This window comes from Geotrypetes seraphini, chromosome 11 (assembly GCF_902459505.1).
Source record: "Geotrypetes seraphini chromosome 11, aGeoSer1.1, whole genome shotgun sequence".
Classification (NCBI taxonomy): Eukaryota; Metazoa; Chordata; class Amphibia; order Gymnophiona; family Dermophiidae; genus Geotrypetes; species Geotrypetes seraphini.
The window spans coordinates 139,014,646-139,034,406 of NC_047094.1; the positions used below are offsets into that span (position 1 = coordinate 139,014,646).

General features: G+C 45.7%; 1 protein-coding gene across 4 annotated transcripts in view; it reads right to left on the reverse strand.

The window, feature by feature from the left end:
• Window positions 1-19,761, reverse strand: part of RBL1 (RB transcriptional corepressor like 1) — a 190,909-nt gene that overhangs the window by 50,494 nt on the left and 120,654 nt on the right. For all 4 annotated transcript variants that reach the window (XM_033963280.1, XM_033963282.1, XM_033963283.1 and 1 more), the window contains 2 exons: window positions 8,121-8,256; window positions 1,185-1,454 (listed from right to left, as the gene is read on the reverse strand). In XM_033963280.1, coding sequence (XP_033819171.1) covers window positions 1,185-1,454; window positions 8,121-8,256 — 406 coding nt within the window. The remainder of the gene's footprint in view (window positions 1-1,184; window positions 1,455-8,120; window positions 8,257-19,761) is intronic.

The following is a 19,761-nucleotide window of genomic DNA, read 5'->3' on the forward strand; positions in this document are numbered from 1 at the left end:
TGACCTGAGGGCCGCTGTGTGAGAGGACTTCTGGGCATGATGGACCACTGGTCTGACCCAGCAGCGGCAATTCTTATGTTCTTAAGGATGAGATTCCCGCTGAAATTGGACCCGAAACCGCAAAAATTGGAACTCCTGCAGCCTGCCGCATCTGAAAAGCCTGGGACTTTTCTGATTCTGAGGCCAAGGAACCGACCGATGCGAAAAAGGGAATCCTTTACACCCTCACCATCGGCAGCTGGAGAACCCTCTGCATAGGTGTTGGGGAAAGCCCAGGATTCCCCATGATCTGAAGCCAACTCGCGAGGTACATGCGGTGGGGTGCCCTGGCCGCCAGCAGCCGCTGACAATGAGACTCCCCCACTGCTCCGGCCTGCACAAGCCACCCACGAGTACCTCGCATCTGGAGCACTTCTTCCCTTTAAAAGTGCTCATTGTGCTGAAAACCACCCTAGCTACAAAAAAGTGCTGGTTAGATGAGAAAATACCGTAAAAACAGCAGTTTTAAAGGAAAATAAGCCCTTTAGACCGGCACAGCCTCAGGATTTTTTTTTTCCCTTACTCAGAACAGACTCCACGGCTCTTAAAGTGGGAAGCCTGACCAACCACGGGAGCCTGGCTGTCAGCTGAGGCACCTCTACAAAAATTGGGGGAGGTGGAGGAAGGGACCTAGCACAGGACCTACTGGGTTTACCACCCCTGAAGTCGGACGGATCCCCAAACATGACCCATTCAAGCTCCGTCCAGCACAAAAGGGGAACCCAGGAGTCCAAAACAAATTCCAACAGTACTAAGAGGGGAGCCAAATTAGTCTTACCACCTGCTGTTGGAGACTGAGAGTTAGACTGGATTGCCAGGGGGGGAGTCTATCCTAATATACAAGTTTTGTTCTCAGTCTCCACCTGCTGGTCGCAGTGAGGTATATTACCCATTCGTAAGGACTATACCAGTCTAACAGGCACTACCGAATATTGTATTACTGGACCACTTCATTACTTTGCAACTAGCACTAGTTACTGCCGTTCACATCACAGTGTGTGTTGATGTTCATTTAGAGATCCCCATACCTGCATTCAAACTGCATTCACAGCCAAAGCTCAATTTTCCAGGCATATTTCATTCAGTGGCTAGCATTTATTACCCTAGAAGGAATATAGCTAACAAAGGAAAATAAGACTCCTCACCAGTCACAGGGATGGCCACTCTGTGTCTCATGGTCCCTGTCACTGTTGTAGATGCTGTGGAGAAAATCATCTGGCTCGGTGACATGGATAGATTATCAATGGCAACAGTTGTGGATGGGGTAATTTTTAATTTAGTCATTTCAGTTGTGTTAATTTTTTCTACATGGAATTCCTTTAGATTGTCATCTCTAAAAAGCCTCCTTTTTGCACTCCCTGCTGATGGAGAATTGTAACGTTCATGGACAGATAATGGGGACAGAGGCTGAAAATCTATGGAACAAAGGAAGACAATAGAAATGTTAGAACTTTAACTTTTTAAAATAAACATGATTAATTGTATCTCAACATGAACAGAACTGCCAAAAGTGCTTTAAAGTCTGCTTTCTTCAGGGATACTAATAATAATTGACAAAACATCTTATTTTGTATGTAATCAAAATAAAAATATAAGATGTGCCACTGATCAAAACAGATCATAAACATATCACATGTAAATAAATCTTTAACAGACACTTCTATTATCTTTGTAATATTCTAGCACCAAATTATGTTTATTTCATAATTGCCTCCTTTTCTCCACTGGACATATCAGAACAGTACAAAGTTTATAACATTAAATCATAAAGGGAGAGGAAAGAGATTCAAGAAAAATGCACAATACAATAGTCAAGTTTCCAAGTTTATTATACCACCAAATCAAACTTCTAGGCAGTGTACATCCAAAAAAAGGGTAAAATAACATACAATTGTTAATACAGAACATTAAGTTTCAATTGACAAACAAAGGACTAACATAACGGACTAACTGGAACATGAGGAAAGCGGTAGAACCACATTATTTATATTAAAACACAAAGAAGGGGAAGAAACATAAGGTCGGGGAGCAAATGTTGGGTTAAATACATAAAAAATTAAAAAGATTGCATCCTTAATAGGACGGTTATATCTAAGTAAGTCAACATAACCCTTCTGCCACCCAAAGACAATTTCTGAACCTCATGGGTCTGTAATAAATTCCACAAGATCTTTCACAAAATCTGGTTGCTAGAGCCCTTCTTGCATCCATGGGCTTTTGAATTGCAAACATTTTCTACATTCTATAAAACTTTGCACTTAGGGCTAGATTCACAAAGAAAACTGATTGTGTACCGATCAGTTTGCGACCAGATTTCCCTCTCTGCCAACCATCCTCCGATCCGTGCATGCAAATGAGGTAAAATGCATGCAAAGTAGGCAGGAACGCGATTCACAACACAAAATTTCACATCCGACTGGGCTGGACGATCAACTGAAGAAGCAACTGCTGGGGACCAGTCGAAAACGTCTTTCCGACCCTGCCCTCTGCCCTGCAATCTCTCCTGCTCTGCCCAGATTTCGTCTCCTGCTTCGCCCCAAATGCCATCCTGTTCTGCCCCATGTCTCCCGAATGCCGTCCTGCTCTGCCCCGTGTCTCCCGAATGCCGCCCTGCTCTGCCCTGCACTGCTTCATTCAGCACAATCTCATCACCCTGTAGCTGTGAAAAGTCTTATCTTATGCAGTATAAATTCCTGCCCTTCCCCGAATCTCTCCTGCCCTTCCCCGCCCTGCTAGCCAGTGGTTTTAACCCGCAGGTTTAAAGCGGTTAAAACCACGAGCTCGCAGGGCTAAAAACTAGTTAAAAAAATAAAGTAAAGTTAAAATAAAACACAAAAAGGTCGCGGCCGGACAGGTATGAGGATTGTATGTATATTCATTTTATTATATGTGTATTTTATTATGTATTTGCTTTTATTTTGTCTTCATTTTATAGTGTATGTAAATTATGTCTTAAACGGTATATACATTTTAAAATAAATAGATTTTATGTTGTTATGTTCCCCATGCATCTCTACCTCTCTCTTTATGCCCAATTTTCCTCTTTCTTCATTTCCCCATGTGCTACCATCTCTTTCCCTCTCATTCACACACTCATGCCCAACAATTCTCCCTTTCTATTCCCTCCGTCCTATGTTCCAAGTTAGTGCCCCCTTCCTCCCTCTCTTCTGTGTCCCATGTTTATGCCCCCTCCCTTCCTAGTAGAGTTTGTGCCCCCTCCCTGTCTTCCAGCCGTTGTCCCAGAATCGTACCCCTCTAATGCCCCAATGCGATTCTTCCCCTCCCTTTTTCCCTTTGTCACAGAAAGATCGTGTCCCCTTGGGCACAGTATTCCAACTCGATCCATCGCCTTCAGCAGCTTGTTGGGGGGACGCAGGCAGCAATTCACACTCTTAACATTGCTGACCCACAAGCCTTCCCTCCGTCAGCTCTGATGTCGGAGAGAAGGTTTCTGGGTCAGCTACATGCGTGTGAACCGCTGCCGGCTGTGCTTTGCCCCCAAAAGCTGCTGAAGGCAGAAGAAGCGAGTGCGGCAAGAAGGTAACTGGGAATGTTCCCCCCTCCCCCCTGCTGACCCAGATGGCTTTCCTCCGACGTCAGCTCTGACATCGGAGGGAAGCCCTGTGGGTTGGTTTTGGGAGGGAGGGAGCAGGCAGGGATCCCCGGCAGCAGCTTCAGCGGGTGGGGCAGGCAGCAAGGGATCCCTGGTGGCAGCAGCATGGCTTTGACGGACGGGCAAAGAATATTCTGAGGCCAAACCGTGTATTCCCAACAAGTGGCCCGCGTACCGCGTGTTGAAAAACACTACTCTAAAGTATACATATTCAGGTCTTCCAATCTCTTTTTATATATCTTTTGGCACCAAGTTACATACCATTTTCGGCACTTTTCTCTGAACCTCTTTAAGTCTTTTTAGCTAGGTATGGCCTCCAAAACTGAACACAGTACTCCAGGTGGGGCCAACACCTTTCTTCTGATGGTTATGCTTCTTTTTACACAGCCTAGCATCCTTCTGGCTAAAGCCACCACCTTGTCAGACTGTTTCACTGCCTTCAGATCCTCAGACACTATCACCCCAAGGTCCCTCTCTTCATCTGTGCATGTCAGTCTCTCACCTCTCAGCACATATGTGTTCCCTCTGATTTTTACTCCTCAAATGCATCAGTCTGGGCACTTGATACTATACCATACCATTTATTAAATACTGCAAGTTTTGACAAGGATTCAATGCGATTTACAACAAGAATTCAAGAGTAATGGCAATAAGTAGTGGTAATCTCTGCTCAGTGTTTGCTGGCTTTGCTATTTTAAAAACTAGAGCTGCTCTTTGAGTCGCTCTTTAAAGCTTTCAAACTCATGCTGAGGGTGCTCCTATCTTAAAAATTTAGATTTGAGGTTTATATATTTTTGGTGAAGTCTAGGGAGTTAACTTTCCTGCAATTCCCTAGGGCATGCCCAACTTATATTTTGGTGTCTATTAAGGATATTTTGTCTTGGGGTTTTTGCTATAATAAGTAGCAAATAGCAGTTTGGCTAAGAACAGATATGTCTTAGGCATGTCCAAGACGATTAGTTCAAGGAGAAGAGATGTGTCTTAAGCAGTTTTATAAAATAGTAATACGAGTCCCTACAGATTGTTAAATCCTACCTCCTGCCACATTACCCTGGATACAACTAAGCAGATTACCTGTTAGTGCAGGAAATGCTTCTCTCAGGCAACAGGAGCTCTGAAGCAATGCACGACTCCTGGAGCAATGCCCAGCACATTCAGTGTAGGAAAGATCCCTCTGGGGCAGCAAGAATTCAGCAGGGGAATAATGAGCAGCTAAGACAGAGTCACTGGAATGGTTGCAGAATGGATTTGCCCATTGGTTCACTCTGGCATCAGATTCAAGGAGCAGGCAAGGCTCAAGCCTCCTGGCATCAGCCTCAGGAACAGACCTCTGGAATCAGGCTTGTGGAACAGAACCCTATCATAGAGAAGACCTGTGTGTCATACCTCCATGATAGTGCATCTGACTCTTGGGCTCTCCAGGAATGTTTTCTTTATACCCTCTGGTTCCAGGGCTTATCTTGGAAGATGAGATGTTCTCCCCGCTTCCTGTTCTGGCCTCTTGACTTGAGTATCTCCAGAAATATCTCCTTAGCATCACTTCAGGCAGGATTCCAGGAACCTCGGCTCCTTACTGGTAGTATCCAGAGATTTCAGGCACCAGGGTGTCTGAGGGGTCATCTTGCCTTTGAAACAGTAGGTGCCAAATTCTACAGCGATGGGGCAATGACAGAAAAAATGGTTGTGCGCAACATAAAGATATGATTAATTTATGGAATAGATAGAAGGTGATGGGAAGCAGATCGTAGAGATCTTGAAGGATTGTATGGGATTAATAACCTATTTATAAATTCAGGACAATTGGTAGTACAGGTTTTAAAGGTTAAAAGAAGAATTTTATATGTGATCCTATGACCAACTGGTAACCAATGAGCTTTTATCAACAACGGGGTTACGTGGTCATATTTTTTTTAGAGTTGGTGATGATCTTGATTACAGTGTTTTGGATTATTTGTAAACGTCGCAGCTCTTTTTGGGTAATCAAGACAGGAAATTACTAGTGAATGAATTAGAATGTTAATATGTCAAATATAAAAGACATCATCAACGAACTTTTGAATACCTAGGAGCTAAAATTTGGAATGCTCTACCGGCAGAAATCAGAACTACATCTTTATAGTGTTCATTTCAAAAACTACTGAAAACCTTTTTATTTGATAAATGGGTCTCACCCACCTTTTGATGCTCTACTTCACAGTTCTTCAACCGCCGGTCCGCGGACCGGTGCCGGTCCGCAGAAAATTCCTGCCGGTCCACACAGGACCGGCAAGATCAACTTCTTCAATTTCCTGCCGGTCTGCGCAGGACCGGCAAAATCGAGGAGCTGTTGTTCGCGCAGGGCCAGAGAGATAATAGGGAGCCTCACACTGTGCTTTCTCCCCTCCCAGCGGCTCTCCTTACAAACGCAGAGATTCAAAAAGGAAGCCTTGGTGCTTTTGCTGAGTCGGGCCCCCTCTGATGATGCAACTTCCGCTTTCCTCAGCGGCGGTGCGACCCAACAAAGGACCCGAGGCTGCCTTACTGAATCGCAGCGCTGGCAAGTAAGGAGAGTTGCTGGGAGGGGAGAAAGCTGCTGGGCATGGTGAAAAAAAAAGGGACAGCTGCTACTGGACCTGGATAGGGAGAAGGAGAGATGCTGCTGGGAGGGGAGGAGGGAAAGGAAAGGGAAGAGAGTTACTGCTTGACAGGGGGAGGAGGGAAGGGAGAAGAAAAAAGGAATGAAACAGCTTGCAGGGAGATTAGAGGAGGGGAAGGGGAGAGACAGGAATGAGATGGGAAGGGGGGTCAGCAGAGAAATTGAGAGGGACAAAGATGCTAGATCTGGTGTAGGAGAGATAAAAATGAAGAGAGCAGTGAAGCTGGAGTGAATCGTGTAAAATGGAGAGAGGGGCATAGGCTGGATGGAAAAGGGAGAGGGGCATAGAAAGAAGACAAATACCATATGGAAGGGGGAGAGGTCAGACAGTAGATGGAAGGGGCAGATGCTGGATTGAAGAGACAGAGAGGGCAGACGCTGGAAGGAAGAGAGTGAAAAGAAGATGAAAGCAGAAACCAGAGACAACAAAAGGTAGAAACAAATAATTTTATTTCTATTTTGTGATTAGAATATATCAGATTTGAAATATATATCCTGCTAGAGACAAAACTGGGGACTGCAGTATTTTGTTAGCATGATATTTCTATGAACTTGGCTTGTTCAGTTTTCTTGATAGTAGAGGGGATATATGTGAAGGGGAGGGGAGACAGGGATTTTGTTGGTCCGTGCTCTGTATATTTGTATTTATACAATCACAATTGTTCAGAATATTTTTTCTTTTTATACTTTAATAAAATACGTTCAATATAAAATCATAATTGCGGCTTGTGCAGATGGGATCAGATGGTTTGCGGGAACCGAGCTCGCGGAGATGGGGCGTAAACGGGGTTTTTAAATTTCAGTCCTAGTAGTTTGCCGGTCCACAAAATAATTATTTTATTTCTGCCGGTCCACGGGTGTAAAAAGGTTGAAGAACATTGCTCTACTTGATAATCCTATATTAATCTCAATGTTCTATTGCCTTTAATCATTTGTTTGAAATCTACTCTGAATCAAGTAGGAGATAAAATGGAATATAAGACAAAATTAGCATAGCATAGCATTATTTGAACTTTATCAGCTCTTCCTTTTTTGGAAGACCATCTATTGATCCCTACTCCTTTTGACTTTCTTCTATCTTGTATGTATGCATTATCCTATGTGATCTTAACCACCAGGAGATTAAAATTAATCCAAAACACCGCCGTGCGTCTCATCTTCGGCCTAAAGAAATGGGAACATGTCACCCCCTTCTACCACCAACTACACTGGCTGCCATTCGATTCAAGAGTCCTTTTCAAATTTGCATGCTTCTGCTACAAATCGGTTAATGGTGCTACTCCAAGCTACATCAACCCCCACTTTAACCTCTATCACATAAACAAGAAATCCCGTAGAACTCAACTATTCGCCTTCCCCTCGCTAAAACTCTGCCACTATAAAAGATTCATAGACAAAACCTTCGCCTACCAAGCAGCCAAGCTCAACACATGGCTGGCCCAAATGATCCTCGAAGCCCCCTCCTACTTCGACTTCAGAAAATCTCTCAAAACTTACCTTTTCAGCAAACAAGACCTCTAACGGCCCTACCCGCTCACATTTTCCTCTCCCCCCCCAGCATTCACCCCCCCTTTTTTCAGCTCCTCTCTTCCACGTCTTCAACAACCTCCCCCATCCTCGGTCAATTTCAGTTTTTACTTGTTACTGAACTGTTTTATTTTATTTGTTTGTAAATCTGCTAGATAACGTAGATCTTTTTGAATTGATGTAAACCGCCTAGAACTCGCTGGGTATGGCGGTATATAAAAAATAAAATTATTATTATTATTATTATTATTAACATTGACTTCTTGTTAAAAATCTGCCAATTACCATGAAGATTTTAAATCTCACCTTGCCTGCAATTTCCTCCCAGGTCCGTTCGTACTTCTTTTAAACGAGGATGCACTATAGGAGACATCGGCATCATAGGTAGGTGACCCTGAACATTTCCCTCATTATCCATCTCAAAGTTATTGGGAAATATCACCTATAAAGAAAATTCTAATTAGAGAACAAAATTTACTGTGGGCTTGTTCCAACTATTTTAAAGTTGGAAATAAAAATTACAAATGACAAAAACAATTTAAAAACAGCAGTGCAACATCAAAAGCTGTCTAAAAAGAAAAAAAAGCCTATGAAACTTTGAAATATGGAAACAAAAATACAATCTTAAACACTCTTGCAATATAATAGTAACACAGTAGATGACAGCAGATAAAGAACCGTATGGTCCATCCAGTCTGCACAACCTGATTCAATCTAAAAAAAAAATTTTCTTCTTCTTAGCTATTTCTGGGTAAGAATCCAAAGCTCTGCCCAGTACTGTGCTTAGGTTCCAACTATTAAAGTCTCCATCAAAGTTCACTCCAGCCCATCTACACCATCCCAGCCATTGACAACTGAAAACATATCTGTTCCTAAAGTACATAGGAAACTGATTTGCACAATCTCTCTTTCAATACCAGATCTCTAGAACTGCTAAACAATAGATATTAACTATGTCAATTCTACTCAATTTGTAACATTTTTTATAATCATTGTAAACCGCATAGAACTTCACGGTCCTGCTGTATATAAACCGTTATTATTATTATTGACGCTCTCCCCTGCCCATCCTTAACCAAATAGCCATATACAGACACAGACCATGCAAGTCTACCCAGTACTGGCCTTAGTTCTTCACTATTTACTATTATTTTCTGATTCTAGATCCTGTGTTTTTCATCCCATGCTATTTTGAACCCCTTCACCATTTTTTTCACCACCTCTCTCAGGAACGCATTCCAGGCATCCACCACCTTCTCCGTAAAGAAGAATTTTCTTAACCAATATTTTCCTTTACACAAGCACAGTTTAGGGCAGTAATTCCCAAAACTGACCTTGGAGGCACCCCAGTCAATTAAATTTTCAGACATCCACAATAAATGAGATATTTGTATATACTGCCTCCCCTGCATACAAATCTTCTTATCAATATTCACAGTGGATATCCTGAAAACGTGACTGGCTGGGGTGCCTCCAGATCAGTGGGAACCACTGGTACAGGGTTTCCTACCATTTTAAATATTATTAGTATTATTTTATCTCCAAGGTGGCTACACATCCAGAAATCATATGAGGCAGTTTTCAGTTTTCAAAAATCTATGTTGTTCCAAATTACAGTTTAAAAAATACAGTATAATTTACAGAGATTAAAAATAAAAATAAAAAAATACCACACTACTATATACATCCTAGAACATTCAGATATTTTACACTTATTTGTAGACAGCATGATGGGGCAAAATAATGGAGTCACCTGCAGCAGAGACCAGAACTGACTCATGGTGAGGTTGCACCATTGAGCTTCGGTTCTGGGAGTCTCAGGGTTGTCTTGGGGATTTTTTCCCGTTCCATGGCTGCCTGAAGCAGAGCATGCTGAAGTGGGCGCATGCGAGCCCAGGTCCATCAAACCACATCCAGGGAGGCTGCCATTGACCCCAAGACCTGGAGAAAAGCCTGCGCTCGAGGACACCAGGAAGCCATCAGAAGGTGAATCTGCGACTACAACTTGACCACTCAGGCCTCTGGCAGGAAGACCTTCCCCAAGCTAGTGTCGAAAAGAACCCCAAGGTACTCCAAGTGCTACAACGGAGTCAATCGGCTCTTGGACAGGTTGAATACCCATCCCAGCAACTGCAGGAACTCCACAACCCAAGCCGTAACTTGGGAACTATCCTGAAAAGACTTTGTTCAGATCAACCAGTCGTTCAAGATAGCACAGTTACTTACCGTAACAGGTGTTATCCAGGGACAGCAGGCAGATATTCTTGACTGATGGGTGACGGCACCGACGGAGCCCCGGTACGGACAATTTTAGAGTGATTGCACTCTAAGAACTTGGAAAGTTCTAGCAGGCCGCACCGCGCACGCGCGAGTGCCTTCCCGCCCGACGGAGGCGCGTGGTCCCCAGTTAGGATAAGCCAGCTAAGAAGCCAACCCGGGGAGGTGGGTGGGACGCAAGAATATCTGCCTGCTGTCCCTGGATAACACCTGTTACGGTAAGTAACTGTGTTTTATCCCAGGACAAGCAGGCAGCATATTCTTGACTGATGGGTGACCTCCAAGCTAACAAAAAGAGGGATGGTGGGAAGGTTGGCCATTAGGAAAACAAATTTTGCAAAACAAATTGGCCGAAGTGACCATCCCGTCTGGAGAATGCGTCCAGACAATAGTGAGATGTAAAAGTATGAACTGAGGACCAAGTAGCAGCCTTGCAGATTTCCTCAATAGGTGTGGAACGGAGGAAAGCCACTGATGGGTGACCTCCAAGCTAACAAAAAGAGGGATGGTGGGAAGGTTGGCCATTAGGAAAACAAATTTTGCAAAACAGATTGGCCGAAGTGACCATCCCGTCTGGAGAATGCGTCCAGACAATAGTGAGATGTAAAAGTATGAACTGAGGACCAAGTAGCAGCCTTGCAGATTTCCTCAATAGGTGTGGAACGGAGGAAAGCCATGGCTCGAACTCTATGGGCTGTGACAGAACCTTCCAGTGTCAGTCCGGTCTGAGCATAACAGAAAGAAATGCACGCTGCGAGCCAATTGGACAGCGTACGTTTGGAAACAGGATGTCCCAATTTATTCGGATCAAAGGACAGAAAGAGTTGAGGGAATGATCTGTGGGGCTTAGTACGGTCTAAATAGTAAGCTAAAGCCCGCTTACAGTCCAAAGTATGCAGAGCCTGTTCTCCAGAATGAGAGTGAGGTTTCGGAAAGAAGACAGGCAGAACAATGGATTGGTTGAGATGGAATTCAGAGACAACCTTAGGGAGAAACTTTGGATGTGTACGCAGAACCACCTTGTCATGATGAAAGACGGTAAAAGGTGGGTCTGCTACTAGTGCATGGAGCTCACTGACCCTCCTGGCAGAGGTGAGAGCAATCAGGAAGAGAACCTTCCAGGTGAGAAATTTGAAAGAAGCCGTGGCCAAAGGTTCAAACGGAGGCTTCATTAATGCTGAGAGAACCACATTAAGATCCCAGATCACAGGAGGTGCTTTAAGAGATGGTTTCACATTGAAAAGACCTCGCATGAATCTGGAGACCAAGGGATGAGCTGAAAGGAGTTTCCCATGGACTGGCTCATGAAAAGCAGAAATAGCACTGAGGTGGACTCTGATGGAAGTAGACTTGAGACCAGAGTCAGACAAAGAAAGAAGGTAATCCAACAAGGTCTCCACAGCAAGGGACGTAGGATTATGATGATGAAGAAGACACCAGGAAGAAAATCGTGTCCACTTCTGATGGTAACATTGCAAAGTGGCAGGTTTCCTGGAGGCATTCAGAACAGAACGAACGGACTGAGACAAAAGAGTATCATTCGAAGTCAGCCCGAGAGATACCAGGCTGTCAGGTGCAGAGACTGGAGGTTGGGATGCAGAAGGGTCTCCTGATGCTGTGTAAGCAGAGAAGGAAATTGTGGAAGTATAATAGGTTCCCTGGAACTGAGTTTAAGTAGAAGGGGGAACCAATGTTGCCTGGGCCACCGTGGCGCAATCAGAATCATGGTGGCCTGTTCCCTCTTGAGCTTGAATAAGGTCCGGAGCATGAGAGGCAGAGGAGGGAAAGCATACAGGAAGAGATTGGACCAATCCAGGAGAAATGCATTCGCTGCCAGACGGTGAGGAGAGAAGAGTCTGGAGCAGAAGTGGTGCAGCTGATGATTGTGAGGAGCTGCAAAGAGGTCTATCTGAGGAGTGCCCCACTGAGCGAAGATGGACTGTAGAGTGAAAGGATCGAGTGTCCACTCGTGAGGCTGGAGAATTCTGCTGAGCTTGTCCGCTAAGGAATTCTGTTCTCCCTGAATGTAGATAGCTTTCAGGAATAGATGGTAATCTGTGGCCCAAGCCCAAATTCTCTGGGCTTCCTGGCACAAGAGGCAAGAGCCTGTCCCACCCTGCTTGTTGATGTAGTACATCGCAACTTGATTGTCTGTGCACAGCAGGAGGACCTGAGGAAAGAGAAGATGTTGGAAGGCCTTGAGGGCATAAAACATCGCTCTGAGTTCCAGGAAGTTGATGTGATGTTTCATTTCCTGGGCTGTCCAAAATCCTTGAGTTTGGAATTCGTTCAAATGAGATCCCCAGGCATAAGGGGAGGCGTCAGTGGTGATGACAAGTTGGTGAGGAGGTAGATGGAACAAAAGACCTCTGGAGAGATTTGAGGATATCAACCACCATTGTAGAGACTGACGAAGAGATGATGTCACAGATATGTGTCATGAGCAAGGGTCTGTCGCTTGGGACCACTGGGTCGCTAGGGTCCATTGAGGAGTGCGCAGGTGGAGATGTGCGAAGGGTGTGACATGAACTGTGGAGGCCATGTGACCCAAGAGTATCATCATTTGCTTGGCAGAGATGGAGCGTTGATGAAGCACCTGCTGACACAGAGATTGGAGAGTGTGAAGATGGTTGGACGGCAGAAATGCTCTCATGAGGACTGTGTCGGATGATGTTGAGGACCCACTGATCCGAGGTGATGATTTCCCAACGGCATATGAAATGAGTAAGGCGTCCTCCTATGGGCTGTGGGAGGTGGACAGAAGGAGGAAGACTGGCTACGTCCTGGAGAACCAAGTCAAAAGGGTTGAGTGGATTTTTGTGAAGGAGGAGGTTTCACTTGTTGTTGCTGCTGTGCAGGTCTAGCAGCTTGCCTCTGTTGTTGCCTCTGACGCCTGGGCTGTTGCTGGGCCTGAGGTAAAGGACGAGCCACAAATCTACGTTGATAGGCCAATTGCTGGCGAAAAGGCCTGGTAGGTGGGGTCTTTTTCTTTGTCTTAAGGAGAGTGTCCCATCGAGTCTCATGAGCTGAGAGTTTTTGAGTAGTGGAGTCCAAGGATTCTCCAAACAGCTCATCCCCTAAGCAAGGTGCATTGGCCAGTCGATCTTGGTGATTGACATCGAGTTCTGAAACTCGAAGCCATGCCAGTCTCCGCATGGCCACCGACATAGCCGTGGCCCTAGATGTCAGCTCAAATGTGTCATAGATTGATCTGACCATGAATTTGCGGAGTTGTAAGAGTAATGTAGAAGTTTGGCGAAAGGCTGATCTCTTACGATCAGGGAGATATTTCTCAAAAGATGACAAAGTCTGAATGAGATGCTTGAGGTAGAATGAAAAATGGAAAGCAAAGTTCCCTGATCTGTTTGCCAACATCGCATTTTGATACAATCTCTTGCCAAACTTATCCATGGCCTTACCTTCTCTGCCAGGAGGGACAGAAGCGTAAACACTAGCCCCCGTGGATTTCTTTAGAGTGGATTCCACCAACAACGATTCATGAGGGAGTTGTGGTTTGTCAAAGCCCGGAATAGGTATGACCTTATATAAGGAGTCCAGTTTGCGGGGAGCTCCTGGGATGGTCAATGGTGTCTCCAGATTTTTGTAAAAAGTCTCTCGCAAAATATCATGGAGAGGCAGTTTGAGAAATTCCCTTGGAGGCTGGTCAAAGTCCAGTGCATCGAGAAATGCCTTGGACTTTTTGGATTCAGCCTCCAAGGGAATAGAGAGAGAGTCACACATCTCTTTGAGAAAAGAGGTAAAAGAAGTTGCATCAGATTTAGAGGACGGATCTAAAACAGAATGATCCTCTTCCCCTGATGAACACTCTCCCTCTGAGAGAAGAGGGTCCTCCGAGTCGCCCCACAGATCAGGGTCCCTTACTTGAAAACTGTGGTCCCGGGATTCCGGTGTGGAGGGTTCTAGGTGTCGAGTTTTATGCATCGACTTCCCAGACCTCTGTGAAACGGTACCGGGAGATGTAATAGGCTGTGACGGCGCCGAGGTTTGAACAGCCTGGTGTAAGGATCTCGGTTCCGGCGCTAAGACCGGCATAGATACCGAGGAAGTAGTATGCATCGGTACCGACAAGGTGGATGCCGACAAAGGAGGCTGCTCCACTGCCGGTACCAGAGGCTCAGACCGGACCGGGACTGGAAGGCTCGGTGTCAGAAGAGCAGGTAGCAGCTGCTGTAGTTGTTCTTTGAGCTGTACCTGCAGGATGGCGGCAATGCGCTCGTCCAGTGAAGGCACCGGTACCGCTTTTTTCTTCTGCGGTACCTTGGGTGCCGCTCTACACTCCGAAGAGGAACCCGATGTCGAGGGGCTTACCTCAATCGGAGTGGAGCGCTTCCGCGGGCGCCTCAAGGTCGGCAGGACTGGGCTCGCTGCCACTGAGACCGGAGGGCGCTCCAGCGGGGAAGGCTTCTTAGCCGGCTTACCTGATGGATGCGACGCCGGCGCGATGTCGCGCGGTGTCGACGAGGCAGGTGCCGACTGTGTCGGGGCCGAAGTGGGGACCGGTGCCGCCGAATCCAACATCTCGGTACCAAACAATAACCGCTGTTGAATTTGGTGGTTTTTAAGAGTTCTCTTTTTCAGAGTGGCACAGCGGGTGCAGGAGGACGCCTGATGGTCAGGACCGAGGCACTGTAAGCACCAGTTGTGCGGGTCGGTGAGAGAAATGGGCCTCGCGCACCGCTGGCACTTCTTAAAACCGGGTTGGGGGGGCATGAACGTAAAAACGGCTTCTGCCAAATCGGGTGGCAGCAGGCCCCGCCGGGGCGAACCCGAAAAAATGAGAAAAAAGATAAGAAAATTCTTCTTTGTTTTTTTTTTTTTTTTAAGAAAATAAGAAGGGAAAAAATACCGAAAAAGTTTACGCGAGCGGGAAGGCGTTAGTAGAAAAAATTTTCAACAGCCGTTGAAAGTGCGTCTTCTTAGCTCCGCGGAAACTAAGAAACTGGGGACTGCGCGCCTCCGTTGGGCGGGAAGGCACTCGCGCGTGCGCGGTGCGGCCTGCTAGAACTTTCCAAGTTCACTCTAAAATTGTCCGTACTGGGGCTCCGTCGGTGCCGTCACCCATCAGTCAAGAATATGCTGCCTGCTTGTCCTGGGATAAAGGGGTGAACCAAAATGTCCTTTTTGTGCAAGGCTGCCTCCATAACCACCAAAATCTTGGTGAATGTCCGCAGAGTCATGGCCAGCCCATAAGGAAGCACACAAAACTGATAGTGCCGTCCCAAGATCACAAAGCAAAGGAACCGCTGATAGGAGACACGAATCGGAACATGCAAGTAGGCCTCTGTCTGATTGAAAGATGTCAAAAATTCCCCCGGCTGAACCGCCAGAACGACAGATCTTAGGGACTCCATGTGAAAGACAGAACTCGCAGAGCCCTATTGACCTCCTTTAGATCAAAGATGGGCTGAAAAGTCCCCTCTTTCTTTGGCACCAAGAAGTAAATCGAATACCAGCCGGTGTCACACTCCCGCACAGGCACTGGCACTACTGCTTTGAGATGTAGCAATCTTTGAAACGTCTGACGAAAGGCCCACTTCTTCCATGCCTGACAAGGAGAAGTGAGAAAGTGATCTGGCAACGAGCAGGAAAACTCCAGAGCATAACAATCCCGAATCACCTCCAGGCCGTGGGAAGACCCAGTGGCAGGAAAAGAAGCTGCCCCTCAACAAGGGCGATATTTGCGTAAATCACACAAACGCCCCTGAGCAATGTCACCCCGCGCAGGCAGGCAGTTATGGTTTTCAGGAAGATGTGGCACCTTAGAGTCCGTTAAGGTCTGAACCAACTTGTTCATATTCTCGCCAAACAAAAAAGATCCCTGAAAGGGAAATTTTGTCAGCTTAGCCTTAGATGCCGCATCCGCCAACCAAGCCTGGAGCCACAAGGTACGACGAGCGGCTACCCTGAGAGCCATGGACTTGGCCAATGCCCGCAAAAGGTCAAACATGGCATCAGAGAGATAAGAAGCACCTGTCTCAATTTTGGCTACTTCCTGTTCCACCAGGGACCAGTCATCAGACTCACGGTGAAGGACACACTTGGCCCACTGAAAACAGTGGTAGCCCCGTGCTACCAGACCACCACACATCGCCTGGACCACTAAGGCAATGACATCAAAATTCTGCTTAAGGAGGGGCTCTAACCTACGCTCCTCAGAGTCCCTCAAGGCTGAGCCGTCCACAATGTGATGGCCTTGACCACCGTGTCCATCACCATCAACTTTAAGGTATCCCTATCCCCCTCAGGTACTTTCCACTGCACAAGCACTATATCCCAAATATCCTGATACATAGGAAAAGAAGGGGATGCTGAGTGGATCCCCCACAGCAGAAGGTCCATCACACGTAAGTGCTGCTTCACGTCTTCCTTGAAACGCAACATCAAGGAGACCTGAAGAGTAAGCTCCTGGAACCCTTCCCACTGAAAGATGCGCACCACTGACACATCCTTGCCAGCTGATGAAACCGAAAAACTGCCCCCTGGAGTCCAGGTCCTCATCAAGAGAAAAATGCTCACCATACATAAAATCATCGTCCCAAGAGACCCTTGGCCGCTTGGACGAGAGAGGAGACGGGGACGTAACTGGCGTTGAAGCGGGACGAACCGGTGTGGATGCAGAGGGAACGCCCCCCCCAAAACCCCTGGGGTGGAAGAAGGACCCCCGGCCCCCTGAAGATAAGCCTTACACAAGGCAAAAACAAAATCAGGGGCAAAAATCCCTGGCAGTTCAATGGGACACACTGCCAAGCAGAGGACCCAGCAGAAACCTGCTCCCGTCTCTCCAATACAGGGGGAAGGTCACCTGAGGCTGCAGACAAAATAGAGGTGCTTCCTGCCAAAATCGGAGCAAGGCCCACCAAAAAACATGCCCCCGTGGCCTGTAGCGGCTGAGAAGCCTGAACCTTCCCAGCCACTAAAGCAGGCAAGCCAGCAGCAGCAGTAAGGGAGTCTCCAGCAACATCGGTGGTAAGGGAAACCTTATTTCCCTGACTGTCGGTGACTGGGGGAATCCCTGTGTAGGCGGTAAGGGAAGCCCAGGCTTCTCCGCTGTCAGCTGCCAGCGTGCAAGGCACTCGTGAAGGGGATCCCTGGATGCCAGCACCTGAAGAAGACGAGGATTCTCCTTTGCGGCGGCCGGCACACAGCAAGCACAGGTCGGCTGCATCGACCTCACATCTGGAGCACAATGTGCACTTTTTCTCTTTATAGGTGCTCATTGTGCAATACGCGACCTAGCTAAGGGAAACAAAGTGCCGGTTAGCAATAAAATCAACAACAAAGAACTGAAGGTTCCCTTCAGACCAGCACTTTTTCAAGATTTTCTTTTTTTCAGAACAGACTCCACTAGCTCTCTAAGCCATATGCCTCTAGAAAAAATTTGGGATAGGTGGAGGAAAGGGGGGGGGGAGGAGCTCAACTCTTGACCCATTGAGTATGACACCCTCGAGGTCGGATGGACCCCCGCAAGAGTCCCCCCAATCTCAGTCCGGCACCAGATGGGGACGAGGAGCACGACACAAATTCCAATAGCCCTATACCGACCAAGCAAATACTGGCACAGCTTACCAACCACCTGCTGGAGACTGAGAACAGACTGGGTTATATAGAGGGAAGCACAGCTATAAATATTACAGCCAAAAGTTTTGTCTCAGTCTCTACCTGCTGGTTATGGTGAGCTATTACCCATAAGTGAACTGTACCGGTCTGGAGAGATGCTAAAGAATAAGACTTTCCAGGTCAAAAACATCAGGTGGCAGGTATTAAGTGGCTCAAATGGAGCTTTCATCAGCTGAGAAAGGTTTGTAAAAGTTCCTTGAGGTAAAGTCCAAAGCATCCTATTGAGAGACGTGGGGAAAGCCACTTCTAGCTCTGGATTGGAGCATGAAATCTTGCTACTATTGGGTTTCTGCCAGGTACTGTGACCTGGATTGGCCACTATTGGAAACAGAAAACTGGGCTAGATGGACCACTGGTCTGACCCAGTATGGCTGTTCTTATGTTCTTATTCTATGACACCATGGGAGGCTTAACTGGGAGCTTGAGTAATATAGCAAGCCTCTCATGAAGCAGACAACTACAGCCTATACAAAGATAGGCTTACCTTCCACATGCTGATGGTAAATGCAAATTGCACAGAGTTGGTTTTGATCCCAGACATTGATAAGTGTAGAAAGCACTCAAGCAGTTTTTGTGTATGATAAGAAAAGGTATCTAGGGCTTTGCCCTCACATCAGACAGCAAACCTATTCCACTTGTATGAATATGTATCTTTCCTATTTCATTATAGTTCTTTTCTTTGCTTATTATTCTGTAAACCACTTTGCCCTGTAGGTTTGGATAAATAAGATATGTACAGATTAATAATTACTAAGAGTCCCCTTATTGTGTGTTAATAGACATAAGACAGACTTAAAAGAAAAATTATTTATTAAAATACTGTTGCTGCAGCAAAAATATATATGAGGGTAGTTCTATAACTAGGCAAGTCCATTTGGGAGCACAGAGAATCCATATTCTGTAATGACATATGCACACAAACTGTTATAGAATACTAGCATAAGTTGGCAGAAAACACATGACCATGTCTGCGCTGTCTATGGCAGACATTAAATAGACATGCCAAAATCACCTGGACTGGATGGTAAACATCCCAGGGTACTGAAAGAACTCAAACATGAAACTGCTGACCTGCTATTAATGATCTGTAACATGTTGTTAAAATAGTCTTTAGTATCTGAATAGTTAAGAACATAAGAATTGCCATGCTGGGACAGACTGAAGGTCCATCAAGCCCAGTTTCCTTTTTCCAGCAGTGGCCAACCCAGGTATCAAGTACCTAGCTAGATCCCAAGTAATAAAACAGATTTTATGTTGCTTATCCTAAGAATAAGCAGTGGATGTCCCCAAGCCATTTCAATAATGGTATATGGACTTCCCTTTTAGGAATATATGCAAACTTTTTTAAAACACCGCTAAGCTATGAAAAGATTAGGTTCTTAACTTTGCCAATCTTCTTTCTTGTAAATCAACACTTTATTCTGGGACCAGTGGGTTAATTCCGTCTACCCGCCAGGACTTTGTAGGAAGCCTCTTATTCTAGAGACTTTAGCTCCACCCCTCTCAACTCACCACTGTTCCCTCAAGACAGATATATATATATATATATATATATACATAGTCAAACCTCAGTTTGCAAGTAACGTGATTTGCAAGTGTTTTGCAAGACGAGCAAAACATCCCCGCAAATCCTGCCTCGCAAACTAGTTTAAAGAGATTTCTACTATTAGTGTTCAGGGAGCCAATTTTTTGGGCGTAAAAATTAGTGTGTTTTTTTGTTATTAGTTTTTTGTATTCAATTACTTTTAGTCTCCAATTCAATCTCCCTTCACTGCTCCCTGATTTCAACCATAGTCTTTCGAGTTTCCATACCTCTCGTTTCATATTTCCTAACTCGGCGTCGTACCAGCCATCGAGATTCTTATTTCTCGTTCTCCTTAATTTAATGGGGGCCATTTTGTTTAATATTTGCGTACTCATATTAGTCCACGAGTCCACTGAAAAAGAGTCTGAATCTGAACTGGAAGTTATGTCATAGTGTGACCAGAATTCAACTGGGTTCACCAATCCTCTGCTAGCTACCATTCTCTTA